The 17,733-nt window shown below is 48.0% G+C and overlaps 1 protein-coding gene across 5 annotated transcripts in view; it reads right to left on the reverse strand.

Moving 5' to 3' along the window:
• The window catches only part of ZFP64 (ZFP64 zinc finger protein), a 92,653-nt gene that overhangs the window by 59,745 nt on the left and 15,175 nt on the right, over positions 1–17,733 (reverse strand). For 2 of the 5 annotated variants that reach the window (XM_086702503.1, XM_086702502.1), the window contains exons 3-6: positions 13,621–13,782; positions 12,484–12,546; positions 8,365–8,616; positions 1,270–2,699 (exon numbers count right to left, since the gene is read on the reverse strand). In XM_086702503.1, coding sequence (XP_086558629.1) covers positions 1,417–2,699; positions 8,365–8,616; positions 12,484–12,546; positions 13,621–13,782 — 1,760 coding nt within the window. In that variant the 3' untranslated portion in view covers positions 1,270–1,416. Of the gene's footprint in view, positions 1–1,269; positions 2,700–8,364; positions 8,617–12,483; positions 12,547–13,620; positions 13,783–17,733 lie in introns of those variants that run through there. The other 3 variants (XM_086702504.1, XM_086702505.1, XM_086702506.1) reach the window with 3 other exon arrangements.

Below are 17,733 nucleotides of genomic sequence, written 5' to 3' on the forward strand. Positions count from 1 at the left end.
CTTGGGTCATCATCTCAGTTCGTGAGTTCGAGCCCCATGTGGAGCTAGTTGTTGTAGTCACAGCCTGCTTCGGATCTTCTGTCCCCCTCTCTCTGCCCCTTCCCTGCTTGTACTCTCTTTCTCAAAAACAAATAAGTCTTCAAATAAATAAATACATCTTAAATAAAGTTAAAAAATGTGTTTTTTCTAACATTGTAAATGTGTTCCTCTCACAAGAGAACCCTCCTCTCCTCCCCAATCCTTGCTGACACTCTGTGAGAGCATGTTTCATTCGTTCAGTATATACTAAGAGCCCAACATGAGTTGAAGATCATGCTAGAGGCTGGAAATTAGAGGTAACCACCCTGAAGTTCATGTCTTTGGGTGGAAGCCTGAGTGATTCTAGCTTGCTCTCTGGTGCCACCTACTGATCAAACAGCATTTCAATCCAAAACAATAACCTTTAAATTTCCCTTTCCATCGTAGAGCCTTCGCTTTCGAAAACCCTAAGTACTTTCCCAGTCCCACTCATCTGGTCCCTGGGACTGCCCGTATGTTGATATTTAAAACAATCGCATCCAAGAAAACTATCCCAAACGTAAGTAGGAGCTCACATCACATTTGCATCTAAACAGAAACGTCAGGCTCATCAATCTCAGGTTTCGAAATGCTATACAGTTGGGTCACTTTGGACACCATGAATACTTAAGTTGACTGGTATGTTTGTATAATATTTATCAGGGGTCTAAAAACCTTTGCTTCTTCAAATTCTCTTTAGCCATAGGACAATTCACACCCATCATGCCCCAGTCATACTGTGGCTCTAAAGAATCATTAACATTCAGTATATTTTACTCACATATCAATTTATTAGGAAACCATTCCTTTTTTTTTCTGATTAGCACTAAACATTTTTTTTTTTTGGTGGAGGGCGGGGGGGGGGGTCCAGTATCCGTGTAACATTATGTAGAAAATGGTCCTCACGCCAATAGATTGGTATCCATGTACTAAAACACTAATAGCCCAAACTCGAAGGAGAATTTCAGAACCGTAACTTAAGAGAGGTCGGGAAGTCCCATCTCGTACACAAATTTAGTGAGATTGGAAAAAACCCTTCTCAGAACTGGGAAATCAAGCTGGACAAAACAAATGGACTCACGACTCACTGCATTTAATTCCAACCCCTAACTGGAATCATCTTGGGAACATTTAAGAATCCTACAACAGCTAAATAACACGGCGATTCAGAGGTGACCTCAAAGTTATTATTACAGCATTAAAAAATTATAGTTAAGCAGTATAAAATTACAATTTATTACGAGGGGAGGGGTTTCACAACAATCCTTAAAAACATTAAGAGCAAACCTCTCACAGAATTCTATTTACGACTTCCTGTTTTGTCAGTCCTCTTTTCCCCTTTCTTTTGGTTTTTCAGTTCTAATCTGGTATGGAGTCCGCCGGACAGAGCAAGGCTGGGTGGGCTCCCCCCTGAATGATGGAGTAAGTCTGCTTGGGTAATTCTTGCTGGGAAGAGGAGGAGAATATAGGCGGGGCCGTGGTGGCCACGGCGATGTTCTGACCTCCGTCGCTTACCACGGTCACTTCGGTGGTCCCCTCCTGAATCAAAGCGTTAAGGCCTTCAAAGTCAGTGCATGTAATCCCCGAACTGGTGATGAAAGTCTGGTTGCCGGAGCCTTCCTGGGGGCCGCCTGGGGTCGCGGGGATGAGAGTCTGGTGCAGAGTGGCTCCGTCGGCCTGGTCGTGAGCGGTGAGCAGCACAGCCGGCTGGGTCATGGCGCCCGCCTCGCTCGGACACCCCGAGGCCCGGGGGGGGGCGATCAGATTGACCTGGCGCAAAATCTGCAGCCGGCTGTTCCCCGGGAGCTCCTCCGGGTTCTGCGCCGCCAAGGCGGGGGGCACGATGTTCACCGCGGCGGCCGCGGCCTGGATGATGGTGTTGGCCTGCGGCACTTGATGACCAACGATGATTTTGAGTCGCCCCTCGCTGAACGGGGGCACTTGGCTGGGCTGCAGGGGCACCTGCAGGTGGCCCACGGTGAGGGGCGCGGCCGGCTGCTTGCTGGGGTCTATCTGGAACTGCAGGACGGTCACTTCCGAGTTCTTGTTCTCGTGGTACTCACTGTGCTGCCTCTTGTGGCTGCGGAGCGAGTCCTCGCGCATGAACGACGCTTCGCACATGTCGCAGTGGAAAGTCTTCTTGGCGTCCAGCTTGGCCACCTGCCGGCTGCTCTGCCGGCCCGAGTCCTTCCTCTCCAAGGCCTCGGTCTTGACCACGTCCGCGTGGAATTTCTTCACGTGCTTGCTCAGGTTGCTGGGCTGCTTGCTGTCGAAGCTGCAGTATTGACACTTGAAGGGCCGGTCGGTGCAGTGGATGCGCTCGTGGACGCGCAGCGCCGCCTTGCTGGGGCACGAGTAGCTGCACTCCGAGCACTTCTCGGGATGCTCCGACTGGTGCACCCGGCTGTGCTTGCGGAGGGTGGCCTTGCTGTCACCCAGGAAGTCGCAATGCGGACACTTGAAGTTATTCCCGCTGTGCTTGATGCGGATGTGCGACTTGAGGTTGCCCTTCATGGTGCAGCGGACATTGCAGAACTCGCACTTGAAAGGCTTCTCCCCCGAGTGCACGCGCATGTGCCTTTTCAAGTCCGAGCTGATTTTGAACTTGGCGCTACAGAGCCAGCACTGGAAGGGGGCGTCCCCTGTCAACACAAGGTGAGTTTCGATAAGAACAGGCAGGCAACAACCACAGCGGATCCCCCCGAAGCACACACCAGAAAATCGCTTATACCAAGGCGGGCGGGTGGAGACCTTCTAACCGCAGCTGCTAGTTTCTGACCCTGGGAGAAAAAAAAAAGTGGGGGGGGATGGGGGGGACGGGGGCTTCTTTTCTTTCCCCAAACCTGAACCACCAGGACCGTGACAAACCCCACGGGAAAAACGGGAGATTGAAAAGAGCTATTCAACTGTCCCGAATAAGAGAGTATTTGTGAATATAACTTCTGTTCTTTAAAGCAATCAAGCTAGCGTTCATTTTGCTCAGGTGCCCACTCTGCTAGTTAATGGTTCTCAGTTGCGGAAACTTTGCACAATCCGTGGATTTCGATTGAGTTACGTGGCGTAACGGGTTCGAGGCCACATTTTGGAATCAGCTCCACACTCACTCATTAGAATAGTCTTTTACAAAGTGATCGAAACGCCCAGCTTACACTTCATGCAGAGTTTTATTAACAAAGACGTGTTTATCGCGCAAAATTTATTTATCCCACATTGCCAGCTGCGTTCTTTGCTTGTGAAGTTACGGAATCCAGCTGCTCGATTTTTGTTTTGTTTTGTTTTGTTTTGTTTTGTTTTGAATTCATGTTCGCGGAAAGATGAGCAGGGGAAAGTGAAATTGCAAACATCTGAGTGCACGTGATATTCCAAATGTATTTCCTCAATGAATGGCACGTCCAAATCATCTAAGGCACTGATAACTCACGCGAATGGGTGACCCCTGGCCATTTTACGGGTTAAGCAAGCAAAGTAGCAGCTGACATTCTTCCGTTGCTTCCAGGATGGCAGGCCCTCTGCTGAGCACTCCACAAGAATGGTCTCGTTTGATGCTCCCAACATTCCCGTGAGGTGGGGACTATTACCACTATCATTCCTAACACTACCGTACGGATGAGGCCTAGGCAGACTATGTAACTCGTTCGTAGCAGGGCCCAGTAGTACGTAGCAGGGCCTGGATTCGAACCCAGGCTGCCTCCAAGGCTGGTATTCTTAGATGCCGGGCAATGATCTGTGCATAGGACTGATGTGCGCTTTCTCAGGCCATAAACTCAGAGAAGGAATCGTGTTCCGGCTTTTTGGTATAAGGCCTAAAACGTCACCATAAGCGGCTTATTCATACATACAAATGAGTGAAGATGGCCGGGGGCAAATTTAAGAAGCTTCTATAAAACCGAGAGGCTCGAGCCTCAACGATGCTTTGTAGGACGACACGCCCCCAAGATCGTGCACGCTAAGCTCTAGAACCAGGAGTGGTAAGCTACAGCCTGTGGGCCAAAGCCAGCCCATGGCCTGTTTTTATAAATAAAGTTTTATTGGAATCTAGCCACGCACAGTTGTGCGTCTGTTGCTTCTGGCTGCTTTATGCTCCAAAGGCAGAGCTGAGCGATTGCAACAGCAATGGTGCTGATACAGTTTCAGCAACTGTATGGCCTTTTACGGAAAGCTTGCTGACTCCTGCCTCGGCATTTTATGCTGAACCTCTCTGATGCTATCAACTCTTCCCTGGCAGGTGAGTGAAAACCCCCGGACCCTTTCTTAGGACACTGCTTAAATACACAAAGTAAACTAAAATAAAAATCAACAGGAATCCAAAAGAAACCAAGTATTTTGAAATAGTTACTTAAGAAATGAAAAGGAAAAATTCACGCTATGGCAATGTCGCGTGCTTTATTAAAATCTTTTTTTTAAAGTGATCTCTACACCCAACATGGGGCTCGAACTCATGACCCCAAGATCGAGGGTCGCACGCTCCACCGACGGAGTCAGCCGGGTGCCCCTGGGCCTGTGCTTTATTAATGCATTAAGTAAGATGTAGCGGCGGGTCTAGAACTATAATAATTTCTAAACAGAGAAGAGCGGAAGTGATATTTCGATCTATCTACAACAAGCGTCCTGAAAAGATCTGTGATCTCTCCTGGTGACAAGTCACAGGCACTATTCTCACACCAGTTCCCTTTTTCGTAATTGAAGGACACGGCAAATTTCAGTCCAGTTAGTGACAGGGAAGGTGGACTTTTTTCCCCCATCCAAGTTCACGGACCACCGAAATTCTACTCATGCATCACCGAGTGGAGGCATCTGTGGACCCAGAGTAAGACTCTCTACTTCAGAAAAGACTCCTAGGTTTTCCAGTCGTATCCCTGCCCTAATGACTGACAGTCTTTTTGCCTTTTTTTTTTTTTTTTAAAAGCCATCAGCGCGGGGTGAAATCCAGAAACTCCGGATAACCAAATCTCACAGCTGAGTCGCAGAGTTTAACAGCACTTGTTGATATGAAGGCAAAGGTCCTAAATCCCTTTGTCATCTTTCTTCCTTTTTTTTTTTTCTTTAACCACAGATTTCTTAAGTGAGGCATCCTGGTTAGTAATAGATGCACGGGGCCATACGCTCTCCAAAGCTAATGACTACATTTATTTCTGCCCACTATGGGACCCTCGCGGTGTCTAGGAGCTAGCAGGGACTTCATGAATGTTGCTGAATGAATGAGCAACTGATCTTAGCCGACAGATCTTTTCTCAAGTTTACGTTGCTGCTCCAGCCACTGATGATGGAGCCAATCTAAGTGATGACAGGGTAAAAACCAAATCCTATTAATCTTACACTCTGTAAAATCTCGTAAGTGCCGCAGATTTATAAAAGGGAAATGAACCTTCTAGGGAGACCTTGCGTACACGGCACACGTTTAAATTCTTGGAGACTTCACCTTTTCTACACCAATCTGAAGATGCTACTATCAACGGTAAGTTTATCTTTCTAAGTGAAAATGATTCTGAACCCTTTCACATATGAATCCTTCGGCTCTTCTCACTTAGGCTGGGGGGAATTCTGAAGAAACCCACTGACCACCAGTTATGCCGATGTCTTAAGCTGCTGTAACAGGTTACAAAAACGGTCCCAAATCTTGCCACCTCTCCTCTCTCCCTGTAGCTGCAACCTTTGCCACGTGTGGAATCACGCATGGTCTCTCGACAGGGGCAGGACGACCTGCCGTGACCCTCGACACCACGTCATTAGATTTTGGCTGAGGGTAGGTTAACTGGGCTTGATACGCGTAATGGCTCGAAATGCGCTTGTGCGTTGGGATTTGCTCGCTTGTACCTCCGTCAGCCGTCGCCGTGGGAAGATCAAGGCTGGCTCAGCCCTGGTCCCAGGAGGAGGATGACAGAAATGTGGAGCAGTGCTGGATTCCGGCAACCAAGACCAGTGGACGGACAGCCCGCAGCGAGCAGATTCTCAGACACGTTAAGTGAATCCAGCCAAGATCAGGGTTGCTGAGGTGACACCCAGCTGATCCCCAGCACGTGAACAGAAATGGCGTGTTGTCACATCTGCCGAGGTTTTGTTAATGCCGCATTACTGTGACGACAGATAGCTGAGACGGATATTGGTATCTAGAAACAAAATGCTGCCCTAACAGAAAACTAAAATCTGTAGCATTGGCCTTGGGACTGGGTAGCAAGCAGAGACCGGAGACATGGCAGTTGGACACTGTTTAACGGCAAACATTTGGTAAAACTGTCACCTGTAGCCACTCAGAAGACAGAGAATGCACCTACTGAACTGTGGACTCGAGCAAAGAGATCAGTTCTGGGCAGAACCGTGAAAGCGTCTTACAAGCTGCATAGCATAAGGTCCGATAAGGAAGAGACAAACTCAAAAAAGAACTGGCCATTTCCTAAATGGAACTCAGAGAGAATACAGAAAACCAAAGATGGGCTGGGTTAGAGAAGATTTCTCATCTCCAGTCAGTAAAAGGTGTTCAGAGTAAGACAGAAACTCGGGGATTGAAGATCAGATCCAGGAAAGTGATCTCAGGGGGAAGACCGGATGACAAACGAGGGGTGTCGATGGAAAGTAAGGCTCTTCGTTAAGACCTCCGAAAGAACGAAGTTGGCATAAGTACGTTCTCCCGCTGGCCGCGATTCCTGGGAATCTCCAGGGATTCAACAGCAGAAGGTTTTAAGCCAAAAGTGCCTAGAATTGGGTTCGGAGAAAGGAGAGCCTCCGAGAGAATTGTGGGTGTGGCTTTTGGCACAAAGATACACAGGAAACTCACAAAGTCTTGCTGATGGCTCTACTAGGAAACTTGTCACCACCCTAGAGTCAAAGAGCCGTACCTTTGGGTGGGCAGGAAGCAGGCTGAGAAAGTTCCTCAAAGAACATTTTCCACCGCTTTTCAGAAGTGGCTCAGGCAGGTGATAGGAAGGATGCTGTGGTGGGGAGGGTCGGGAACCAGGGAGCTGAGCCAAGGAAGGCCTAACCAGGAAACATTCCCTGGCCCCAGAGTGATGGGACCCGGGGACCTTTGCCCAGAGGGATCTTGGACATCTGTGGAGCAGGGACCACCAAGGGCTTCCCATTCTTCCCCTTTTGAACAGCAGGATTACTGGAATTATTCTGGCTCTGTGTCACCACTGCACATTGGGAACGTAGGAACGCACGGCTTGTCTTTTCATTTCCAAGGTCTCTAGGTTAAGAGAAGCCATATCCAAACCTGGTGGAGATCACAGTATCCCGGCCTTTAATCTTGATCCTGTGACTGGGTGTGATTTATGTGGGTCTTGGGAAGGTATGACTCTATCTTCACGTCAGAGATGTGAGTGATGGCGAGCTGGACTACAGTTGTTTGCAAAAATGGCCCCGATTCTTTACCCTTCCTCCTATCTCTGGCCTCTGCCGTGTAACCTGGCGGTGACCTCCCACCGTGGGTGAGCCCAGTCCCATCTGTGACACCAGGCCCAACCATATAGCCTGCTTCAGCCAGTGGGATGAAGGCAGAGGCTTGACTGGGGCCTCCCCACTGGGGGGTGCCGGCTTGTACCCTGCCACAGCCATGAGAAGGACAAACCTGGGGTAGCCCACTGGCCCCAGAAAGAGGATGAGAGGCATGTGGAGCAGAGCCAGACTGCCGCAGCTAAGGTAAGTGTACAGCCGGCTAACCCACAGGCAGCAGGTCCCCAGCCAAGGTCAGTGGACAGATACCCAGCCTTTCCCCACACATGCGACTGAGCCCTGCCGAGATCAACACAGTGTCCAGCCCACCGGCTAGACCTGAAGTCCGTAAGCAACGAACGCTTATTATAATACGCCACTGAGGTTTTGCAGCGGTTATTACACAGCATCATTGTATCGATAGCTGACTGATACACCCGCCCAAAGGAAAACGCACACGCTTGGTTAAGTTACCTACTCTGCTGGGTTCTTCCAAGAACCCATGCCCATGCTGAGCGAATCTGAGCATACTTCAAAAAGGATGGAAGTAATACGGAAGCGATGCAGAAATGGATGAAAAGTGCATTGTTTATATTTGTATCTCTATTTCATTTAGCTCACCTCCTCGACCAAATACCTTAGAAGTGAAGAAGGTAGAAAGCCACATAAAGATATACACAAGGTTATAAACTCCATGTTCTTCCCCGCTGGACCAAGCAGAGGTGTTTCTGGGTGGATGAAAAGCAAACCCACGCACGGTGCAATGACCACACGTCCCCGGGTCGCTTACTGCGTTTGTGACTCGAGGCTCTGGGGTGCTTCTGACTCAGGTAACAGGCAGTTACGAGTGCAGCGTGAGAGGCAGCGTGAGGGACCTACCTGTGTGGGACCGCAGGTGCACGGTGAGCTGGCTGGAGTTGCGGCTGGCGTAGGGGCAGATCTGGCATTTGAAGGGCCGCTCGTCCGAGTGTATTCGCAGGTGCTTGTTGAGGCTGCTGCTGTCGGCTGCAGCGTAGTCGCACGTCTTACACTTGTAGGGCTTCACGCCCGTGTGGCAGCGCATGTGGGTCTTCAGCTTATCCTTCCGGCTAAAGCACTTGCCACAGACTTCACACTTGTGGGGCTTGTCTCCTTCAGACACACACACACACACACACACACACACACACACACACACACACAGATGGCATCAGAAAACGATACTGAAAAGGAAACAGGCTTATTTCCCACTGCCTTATGAGAAGAGGAATACGCAATCACCGAAGAACATTCAGGAAAGCCCCAGAGCTATGCGGAACACGTGCAAAAGAGCTGCCCAACACGTCAGGAGAGGGGGAGTTCCTTCGCGTTTGCCGACTGGCATTTTCTAATTTCTCCTACATCGAAAAGAGTTCCTTGTTAGTTAAGCACAGAAGGCGACTCAAGTTGTTAAAGTACAGCTCACTAAAACAAGACGCTGTTCTCGCGGAGGTCTCGCTCCATTCCGTCCTGTTCCCTTTTCTTCACGGACACGCCCTAGCACGCGGAGGCTCACGTTTTGGGGGCGCTCCCGGCCAAGCAGCTCAAGGCTGCATTTCTCAGCCTCGCCCGCAGCGAGGCGTGATTCGGCAGCAGAGTCCCCCTCACTGATGTTGCAGAGGAGGTAAAGGCATCCCTTTTGGAAAAGGACACTGCTTGCTTTTACTTTTTGCTTTCCACCCTTCCTGCCGGCCGTTTCCAAGACTGGGGGGGGGGGGGGGTGAACCGGCAGGTGTGGGCAGCAGGTGTGTGGATGGTGTCATGGGACACAACGCACCATAACGGTGTAGAAGGAAGCGAGGTCCTCGGATGATCTCGTAGGACAGAGCCGCCTGCCTGCCCTAGACCACCTGCCTTACCTCCGGACAGTTATGTGAGAGACCCACAAACCCCCACCGCGTACGAGCCTCTGTTTGGGTTTCTTTGTGACAGCAGCTTAACCTGTCCTCACTAAGCACAGGCCAACTCACCACCCATGAACAGCTGCTAACTTTTCGATGGAGGTCTCTGCAACTATTTACGTGCGTCTGTGTGCGTATCAGGCACAAAAAACTTCTTGGCTGACGTCAACTAGAATACTGTTTCCGAGGCACCAGGCCTCTCAGTGACTTTTCTCAATCCTGTCAGCAACCGGGATTAGAACCCACGACGGTCTTGCTTTCTGAGCCAAATGCAATAGTGCCTCCCCACTGACTACTTCCTGGCACCTGAAATAATTTCGAACGTCTCGTCACATCAGTAAATGGCCACAACACAATTTTGAAAGCTGGCGTAGTTCACCGTATGGATGGAGCGTAAATTATTGAACCAATTCCCTACCTGGCCACTGAAACCAGTGAGGTAGGTCTACTTGTATGGACAGATGACCACTATTGAATGGTGTTTTCCACTGCAGTTTGCAGTGATGGCTTGGATGATATCAACTTCATAAAGGATGGGAAAAGTAGATTTGGTGTCTTTTTAGCCCCAGTCCAGGGATGCCAACATTTAAGAATAAGACACAGGAGACTATTAAGACTGGTGACTTTGGGTCTATATGAGATAAGGAAGTAGGTGGTGAAGTCAGGATCTCCCCCTTTTACTTTATGTATTAAATAATGACTTTTGGGGGCGCCTGGGTGGCGCAGTCGGTTAAGCATCCGACTTCAGCCAGGTCACGATCTCGCGGTCCGTGAGTTCGAGCCCTGCGTCGGGCTCTGGGCTGATGGCTCAGAGCCTGGAGCCTGTTTCCGATTCTGTGTCTCCCTCTCTCTCTGCCCCTCCCCCGTTCATGCTCTGTCTCTCTCTGTCCCAAAAATAAATAAACGTTGAAAAAAAAAATTAAAAAAAAAAAATATGACTTTTGGCCAAATTCTAAGTAGCCAACTGTTAAAATCAATCATCGGCCAAAGCCGATCACTCTTGTCTTACAGCAAACATCTGGGGTTTAAGAATACATCTAAAAGGGTATGAAAGCGGGGTATCTGGGTGGCTCAGTCGGGTAAGCCTCTGACTTCGGCTCAGGTCATGATCTCGCGGTTCGTGGGTTCGAGCCCCACGTTTGGGCTCCGTGCTAACAGCTCACAGCCAGGAGCCTGCTTCGGATTCTGAGTCTCCCTCTCTCTCTGCCCCTCCCCTACTCACACCCTGTCTCTCTCTCTCTCTCTCTCTCTCTCTCAAAAATAAACATTAAAACAAATTTTTTAAAAAGGATATGAAAGATTATAATTTTGTGATTGCAAGTGCTAGCCATCAAATTTGAAAGTCCATGAACAGTAATTTCTCATGGTTGTCAGCTGCTGATTAGCTCCTGTGGTCACCACCCTCCGTATGTGCCACACTGAGCAGGTGTCGGAAGCTGGGGAAGAAGGATGGTTTCCGGCCAGAGAACAGCCTGCTGTCGCTGCTCCTGGCCACGCCCTCCTCTCTGAAAGTACCTGAGGTGAGGACGCCTTCTCGTCAACTCTCCGACTTGAAGATGCGATTGGACAAGTTGCAGTCACCTAGAAACTATCCTACAAACCTAGGCTTGCTAACCGCGTGCCTCAGGTTTTCCCTACGGACCTGCAGAAGACTCAAGGTCATTGCTTCACTTAAGTATTTATAGTGCTTCCTCAATCATCATTAATGATGACAGCACTTCACTCTGGCGATGATGAATATGCTTGACTCATGACGTTCACATCAAACCCACACGGAGAGATCCACTGTTTGTTACCTCGAGAAGGCTTACCCATTCTTGAGACTTAATAGCTTAACATTCCACTAATTGGAATAAATCCAAATGAGGTTGGGGAGAATATCACGATGACCCCACTGCAACAAGGCAATCGTTGGCCGTGGCCAACAAATTTCAGAAATAATTGCTGGATATCTCATCTTCCAAAGGCTGAGGCTAAATGGCAGACTTGGGGCAATTAGTGACGCCCCAGCTACATTTCAGCGTATCCCTGTCTTACACACATTGACACTTTCTGTGTTCATACTGTATCATTTGAATTACGAGTATCTGATACTTTGTTAAAAATAGTCTAAATGCAGTTCCTTCTCCATCCAGAAAATGTGGGAGACATAAAAATGTATATTAAAGAAAATTAAAATCACCAGAAATAATCACGTTTTTCTTTTTCCGTGCATCGCTCTTTTCCTCTCCTTTTGCTTTGTTTTTAAAAATTTTTTTTTCAACGTTTATTTATTTTTGGGACAGAGAGAGACAGAGCATGAACAGGGGAGGGGCAGAGAGAGGGGGAGACACAGAATCAGAAACAGGCTCCAGGCTCTGAGCCATCAGCCCAGAGCCCGACGCGGGGCTCGAACTCACGGACCGCGAGATCGTGACCCGGCTGAAGTCGGACGCTTAACCAACTGCGCCACCCAGGCGCCCCGCTTTGTTTTTAAAGTAATCTCTACACCAATGTGGGGCTCGAACCCATGACCTCAAGATCAAGAGTCACAAGTCACATGCTCCACCGACTGAGCCAGCTAGGTGCCCCATCAATCTTTCTTTCCCTCTTTTTTTAAAAAAAGTATTTATGAATTAAAGTTCACCTTCAAAATGGCAAAAATAGCACACGTACACCCTGTGTCCAGTGATATGACGTAAACATAAAAATATTTACTATCCTTCCCTCTCTATCAATCGTTATGCAAACACGCACGCACGCACACACGTACGCACATTTATAGGATCATCTCAAAATGAGAAGAATATGTACATTTAAATTTTAATTAATTCTGGCTGATTAATCATCAAAAATGCAGTTCACATTTCCATTAGCTAAGCTTGCTCGTATCTGTTCCAGCACTGGATTTTATTGCTTCAAACACTTTCTGCCAAAACCATGTGCGGAAATAGCATCTTATTTTTATTCAATTTGTGTTTGTATTCCTGTGACGACCAGGGAGGTTCTGTGTCCTATCACATGTCTGACTCATCTGGATCCCCGGCTCCTGGCACACAATACATGTCCCGGGCGGACGAGCCGAAGAAATGTTACTTACCAGTGTGAATTTTTAAATGACGTTCCATGTCCTTCATGCCGTAGGCGGTCTTGAATTGGCAACCTTATAAAGGCAAGAAAAGATTAATTACAAAGGGAAACATAGTAACTTAAGGGTGGAGAAGGCTGGCAGAAACTTCCTTAAGCAGGTGATGAAAGTTAACCCCACAGTACACAGGACAAACAGGTATCACGTGCCTCCTGATATGACGCACCGAGAAGGACACGTATCACTTCTGTGCTTCCTGTCCGAACTGCAGAGCTCCAATCTGATTGCGAAGAAATATCAGGCAAAGCCACACGGAGGAGCATTTTACAAAATAACTGTACTTGGCAAAATATCAAGGCCATGGAAGACAAAACTTTAGGATTAAAGGAAACTAAAGACGGATGAAGACGCAAATCAATGGGGGATCATGAACTGGATTCTAAACCAGGGGAAAATGTTTTTCTTCTCCTAATTTCTCAAGTTACTGAGAAACTGGTAAGATCTTAATAAGGTCAGTAGTTTGATAATAGTGTGTATGAATGTTAATTTCCTGATTTTGATGATTGTACTGTGGTTATATAAAAGAATTTCCTTGGTTCTAGGAAACATAAATTGTGGTATTTAGGGGTAAAGGGACATCATGTCTGTAACTTAGTCTAAAATGGTTTTGGGGGAAAATATTTATATACAGAAAGAACGACAGAGCAAAGACAATATGTTAACATTTGGGAAATCCAGATGAAGGGCATACGTACATTTTTTTGTACGATTTGTGCAACTTTTCTGTAAGTCTGAAATTATTCCCAAATACAAAGTTTCGCTTTATTTTTAAAGGAAACAACAATCTTTCTGGATGTCTTTGTAAGCTACAGCACAGGGAGAAAAATTCACAGTCCCCTGGATACTCACGAGTTTCATTTCAAAGCCTATGGCTGTAAAGGTTTAGAGTCCACATGCACAGTAACCAGGGACAGCGCGAGAGAGGTCATATGTGATGGTGTAAATACTATGGGGCTCTGATTTTTAAGCCCAGCGCTTTGGAGCACGTCTTTGGAGCTTATGTCCACTTGTCAGGGATTCACCACCGAGGGCCCTGGAATCGGTGAACGTCACATCCTTTACACAAGCGGGACCCAAGGCTGCCTTTACCTGGATAGCAACAGTTAAGCCTTTTCTGAGCAGGTGGGGCCGTGGGCTTTTTGGCACGTGACTTGGCAGGGAGAGAGATGACAGTGGCTGTCTGGTTTTCATTGCTTTCCGTGGGCAGATAAGTTTGATAGCCATGTTCAAACACAAATTCTGGAGCTGAAACTAAAAGATAGGATGGTTGTTAGCTCTCGTCATATGAATACCCGACAGCTCCTCCCTTTGCCTACCCTCCTCCACAGAGAATGAACGGGTTGAATTGCTTTCCCGGTTTCCTTTGCTGTTTAGGACTCATCCTGTGACCCTTGTCTAGCCAGTGAGACACTAGAGAAGATCCGTTGAGGGGCTTCTGGAAGAGATTTTCTTCCTGATTTAAAAATAAAAAAAGAGGCAGTCGAGGAAAGATCATTCTTACTGGCCTGGTTGTCCCATTTTCTGTCTTGGGGTGTGCGGGAGTAAGGATGTGATGCCTGGATCTGTGGCAGCCATTCTATGACCATGAGGAAAGAGCAAGGAAATCTGATGTTGAGCCAGAACTCTGAGACTATCCAAATCTAGACTTATTAAATAAACAAGAAATGTGCCTATCATTTATACCAGGCAAGCTTTCTATTATCTCTGGCCAAATGCACTTGGTACCTTTATAAGTTTCATCACAAAATCCTAACAAGCAACTGGAGAGGAACTGATCAAAGGAATTCTGGCCCAAACTACAAATACTCTCTAAAAACACAAGTATTCCAAAAACAAACAAACAGACAGACAAAAACAAAAAACAAAAACCAAAAAAAAAAAAACAAAAACAAAAAAAAAACCCAAAAAACAAAACAAAAATCAAAAACTCCTTGTATTCTTACTGAAGTTTTCAGGGGAAAAAAAGAAACCAAACATCTTTATCATCTTGATCTTGGTTTTTATTATTATAAAGAATAAAACAGGCAGTCTCAAATTTCTTTTCCTGCTTATAAAAACTTTTGTGACTACTTCATTAACTACAGTTATGGTTTTGGGTTTGGAAATATTTTCTTCCTTTATGACACATAATTTGTTACATGGAGACTTGGTTTCACAGGAAGAGTCGATACGACCAGTGGCAGGTCTGTTCGTTGGGTGTATTTTTCAGGCTGAGAGGTCCTAACGATGGCGAAACTGCGAACTTGTCGAATGAATTAATTTCGATTTCTTTGGACATGTTGAGGAAACCCAGGCTTCTTATCTCCACCTCTTAAGGACCTTTGGTAATGACAGCATGAAGCCCAAGAACGCCTGGGTTCCAGCAGCACTTGCTATGCAAGTAAATGGTTTCACGGTTTCCACTGCAATATGCAGGGGGGAGTTGAGTGGCTTTTTAAAAAATTTTTACTATTTATTTTTGAGAGACAGAGAGAGACAGAGCATGAGCAGAAGAGGGGCAGAGAGAGAGAGAGAGACACACACACACACACACACACACACACACACACACACACACACAGAATCCCAAGCAGGCTCCAGGCTCCGAGTTGTCGGCACAGAGCCCGACGTGGGGCTCGAACCCACGGACTGCGAGATTGTGACCTGAGCTGAAGTCGGAGGCTCCACTGACGGAGCCACCCAGGTGCCCTGGAAGTTGAGTGGCTTTTGTTTAAAGTTGACCAAAACATTCTGACAAACCGATATCCTGTCTGCACGCCGAGTCCCTTGGATGCAGGTACCAACCACACTTGCCTCTTGTTGCAACGTTTCATTTACGCTGTGGGATTTTGCTTCCAGCGCTCTGCTCAGTTCTCAAAGCGTGGTCCTCGGCCAGCAGCCCTGGACCCACGGCGGAGCTTGCTACCAAGGCCGATCCTCGGGTCCCGCCCCGGCCCACGGACTCAGAAACCCAGCAGCCTGTGTTCTAACAAGCCCCCCAGGTCGTTCTGATACGTGGTCAAGTTTGAGAACGCTCTCCATGCGCCTCAGTAACACTTAACGCAGCTTCGTCTAACTGAGGGAGTTCATCTCTCCTGGTTGTTGCTTTGCAAGAACGACAAGCACCGCGTTGTTCCTCCGACAACCATCCGCGTCATTAGTATCAAATTGACCCCCTGCTACTCTTTGCGAGTATTTCTGCGTACACGGTTACTTTTCATCTTCAACCCGGTTCATCAGGCGACATCTTGGAAGATGTTTAAACAATGAAGCTCGATATACGTAGTCCCCCCAAATGCACACCCTTCTGCTGAGTGATAACAAGGTGTTCAGTAGTGCTCAAGTTTGTTTGCAGGCTCGCAAAGACATTTGGGGTTTAAAAAAAATTTTTTTTTTAATATTTATCTTGAGAGAGACAGAGTGTGAGTGGGGGGAGGGGTAGAGAGAGAGAGAGGGAGACACAGAACCCGAAGCAGGCTCCAGGCTCCTAACTGTCAGCACAGAGCTGGACGCGGGGCTCGTGCTCACGAACCGTGAGATCACGACCTGAGCTGAAGTCAGACGCCTAACCGACTGAGCCACCCGGGAGCCTCTTGGTTGCCTTTTTAAAAAAACATGTTTAGGGGCGCCTGGGTGGCTCAGTCGGTTAAGCGTCTGACTTCGGCTCAGGTCGTGATCTCGCAGCCTGTGAGTTCGAGCCCCGCATCGGGCTCTGTGCTGACAGCTCAGAGCCTGGAGCCTGTTTCAGATTCTGTGTCTCCCTCTCTCTCTGACCCTCCCCCGTTCATGCTCTGTCTCTCTCTGTCTCAAAAATAAATAAACGTTAAAAAAAAAATAAAAAAAAAACATGTTTATTTATTTATTTTGAGGGGGGGCAAGGGGCAGCAAGAGAAGGAGAGAGAAAATCCCAAGCAGGCTCTGCGTGGTCGGCGCAGAGCCCGATGTGGGGCTCGATCTCATGAATTACGTGTGAGATCGTGACCCGAGCCGAAATCAAGAGTCAGTTGCTTAACGGACTGAGCCACCCAGGCACCTCAAGGTTGTCTTTTCAGCCTTGTTTCCTCGGATGCACAGAAGTTTGATGGATTTCCATGTGCCTATTTCCGCCTTTAGGCAAAATAGACGAGTTGCCGGTGCTTTTGGTGTCCTGGGGGAGGCAGCAGGAAACAAAGGGAGCCAGGCACCCAGCTGCAGGGGTCATTTTGGGGTGGGTCTAATGACACATAATGAGTGAGTCATCCCAAAGTAGCCGGGTCCAAGACCAGAAAGGGTTTGCTCAAGAGCTTGGGCTCTTAAGTCTTATCTCCTTGAGCCTCAGTTTCCTCACCTGGAGAATGGGTACAATTTCTATTCCTACCTCCTAGAGCTATTGTGAAGAGTAGAAATCAGGCATGGAAAACTGCTACCCCTGTTGTCATTTTTCATGGACTTATTCAGCAAATATTAAAAAAAATTCTTTTTTAATGTTTATTAATTTTTGAGACACAGAGACAGCATGAGCGGGGGAGGAGCAGAGAGAGAGGGAGACCCCGAATCCGAAGCAGGCTCCAGGCTCCGAGCTGTGAGCCCAGAGCCCCGACGCGGGGCTCGAACTCAACAGCCGCAAGATCGTGACCTGAGCTGAAGTCCGACGCTTAACCGACTGAGCCACCCAGGCGCCCCAGAGCAAATATTTTTTTAAATGTTTGTTTATTTTGAGAGAGAGTGAGAGTTGTTTAACTGACTGAGCCACCGAGGCGCCCCTCGTTTATTAGGCACCTACTGCGGGCCAGACACCGTTCTAGGCAGTAGAAACATATCAGTGAGCCAAAGGGACAAAAGTCCCTGCCTTCGGGCCTGGGTGGCTCAGTCGGCTGAGCGTCGGACCCTTGATTCTGGCCTAGGTCCTCACCTCCCAGTTCGTGAGATCAAGCCGCGTGTCGGACTCTGCCGGATAGCATAGTGCCTGCTTGGGATTTTCTCTCTCCTTCTTTCTCTGCCCCTCCCCCCACTCAGAAAAAAATCCCTGCCTTCATGGAGCCCACACTCTAGTTGGTGCAGGCAGTAACTTACCCACACGCCATATGGCAAATACAGATATATGGCTAAATGCTATGGAGGAAAATACGCAGAGAAGGGGTCTGGGGAGTGCTGGGGGGCCGTGCAGTTTCAAGTAGGGGGATCTGTGAGGGCTTCGGGGAGAAGGTGGCATTTCAGAACACGGAAGCACGCAGCTGTTCACAG

This window comes from Puma concolor, chromosome A3 (assembly GCF_028749965.1).
Source record: "Puma concolor isolate L17-30 chromosome A3, mPumCon1.1.hap2, whole genome shotgun sequence".
Taxonomy (NCBI): domain Eukaryota; kingdom Metazoa; phylum Chordata; class Mammalia; order Carnivora; family Felidae; genus Puma; species Puma concolor.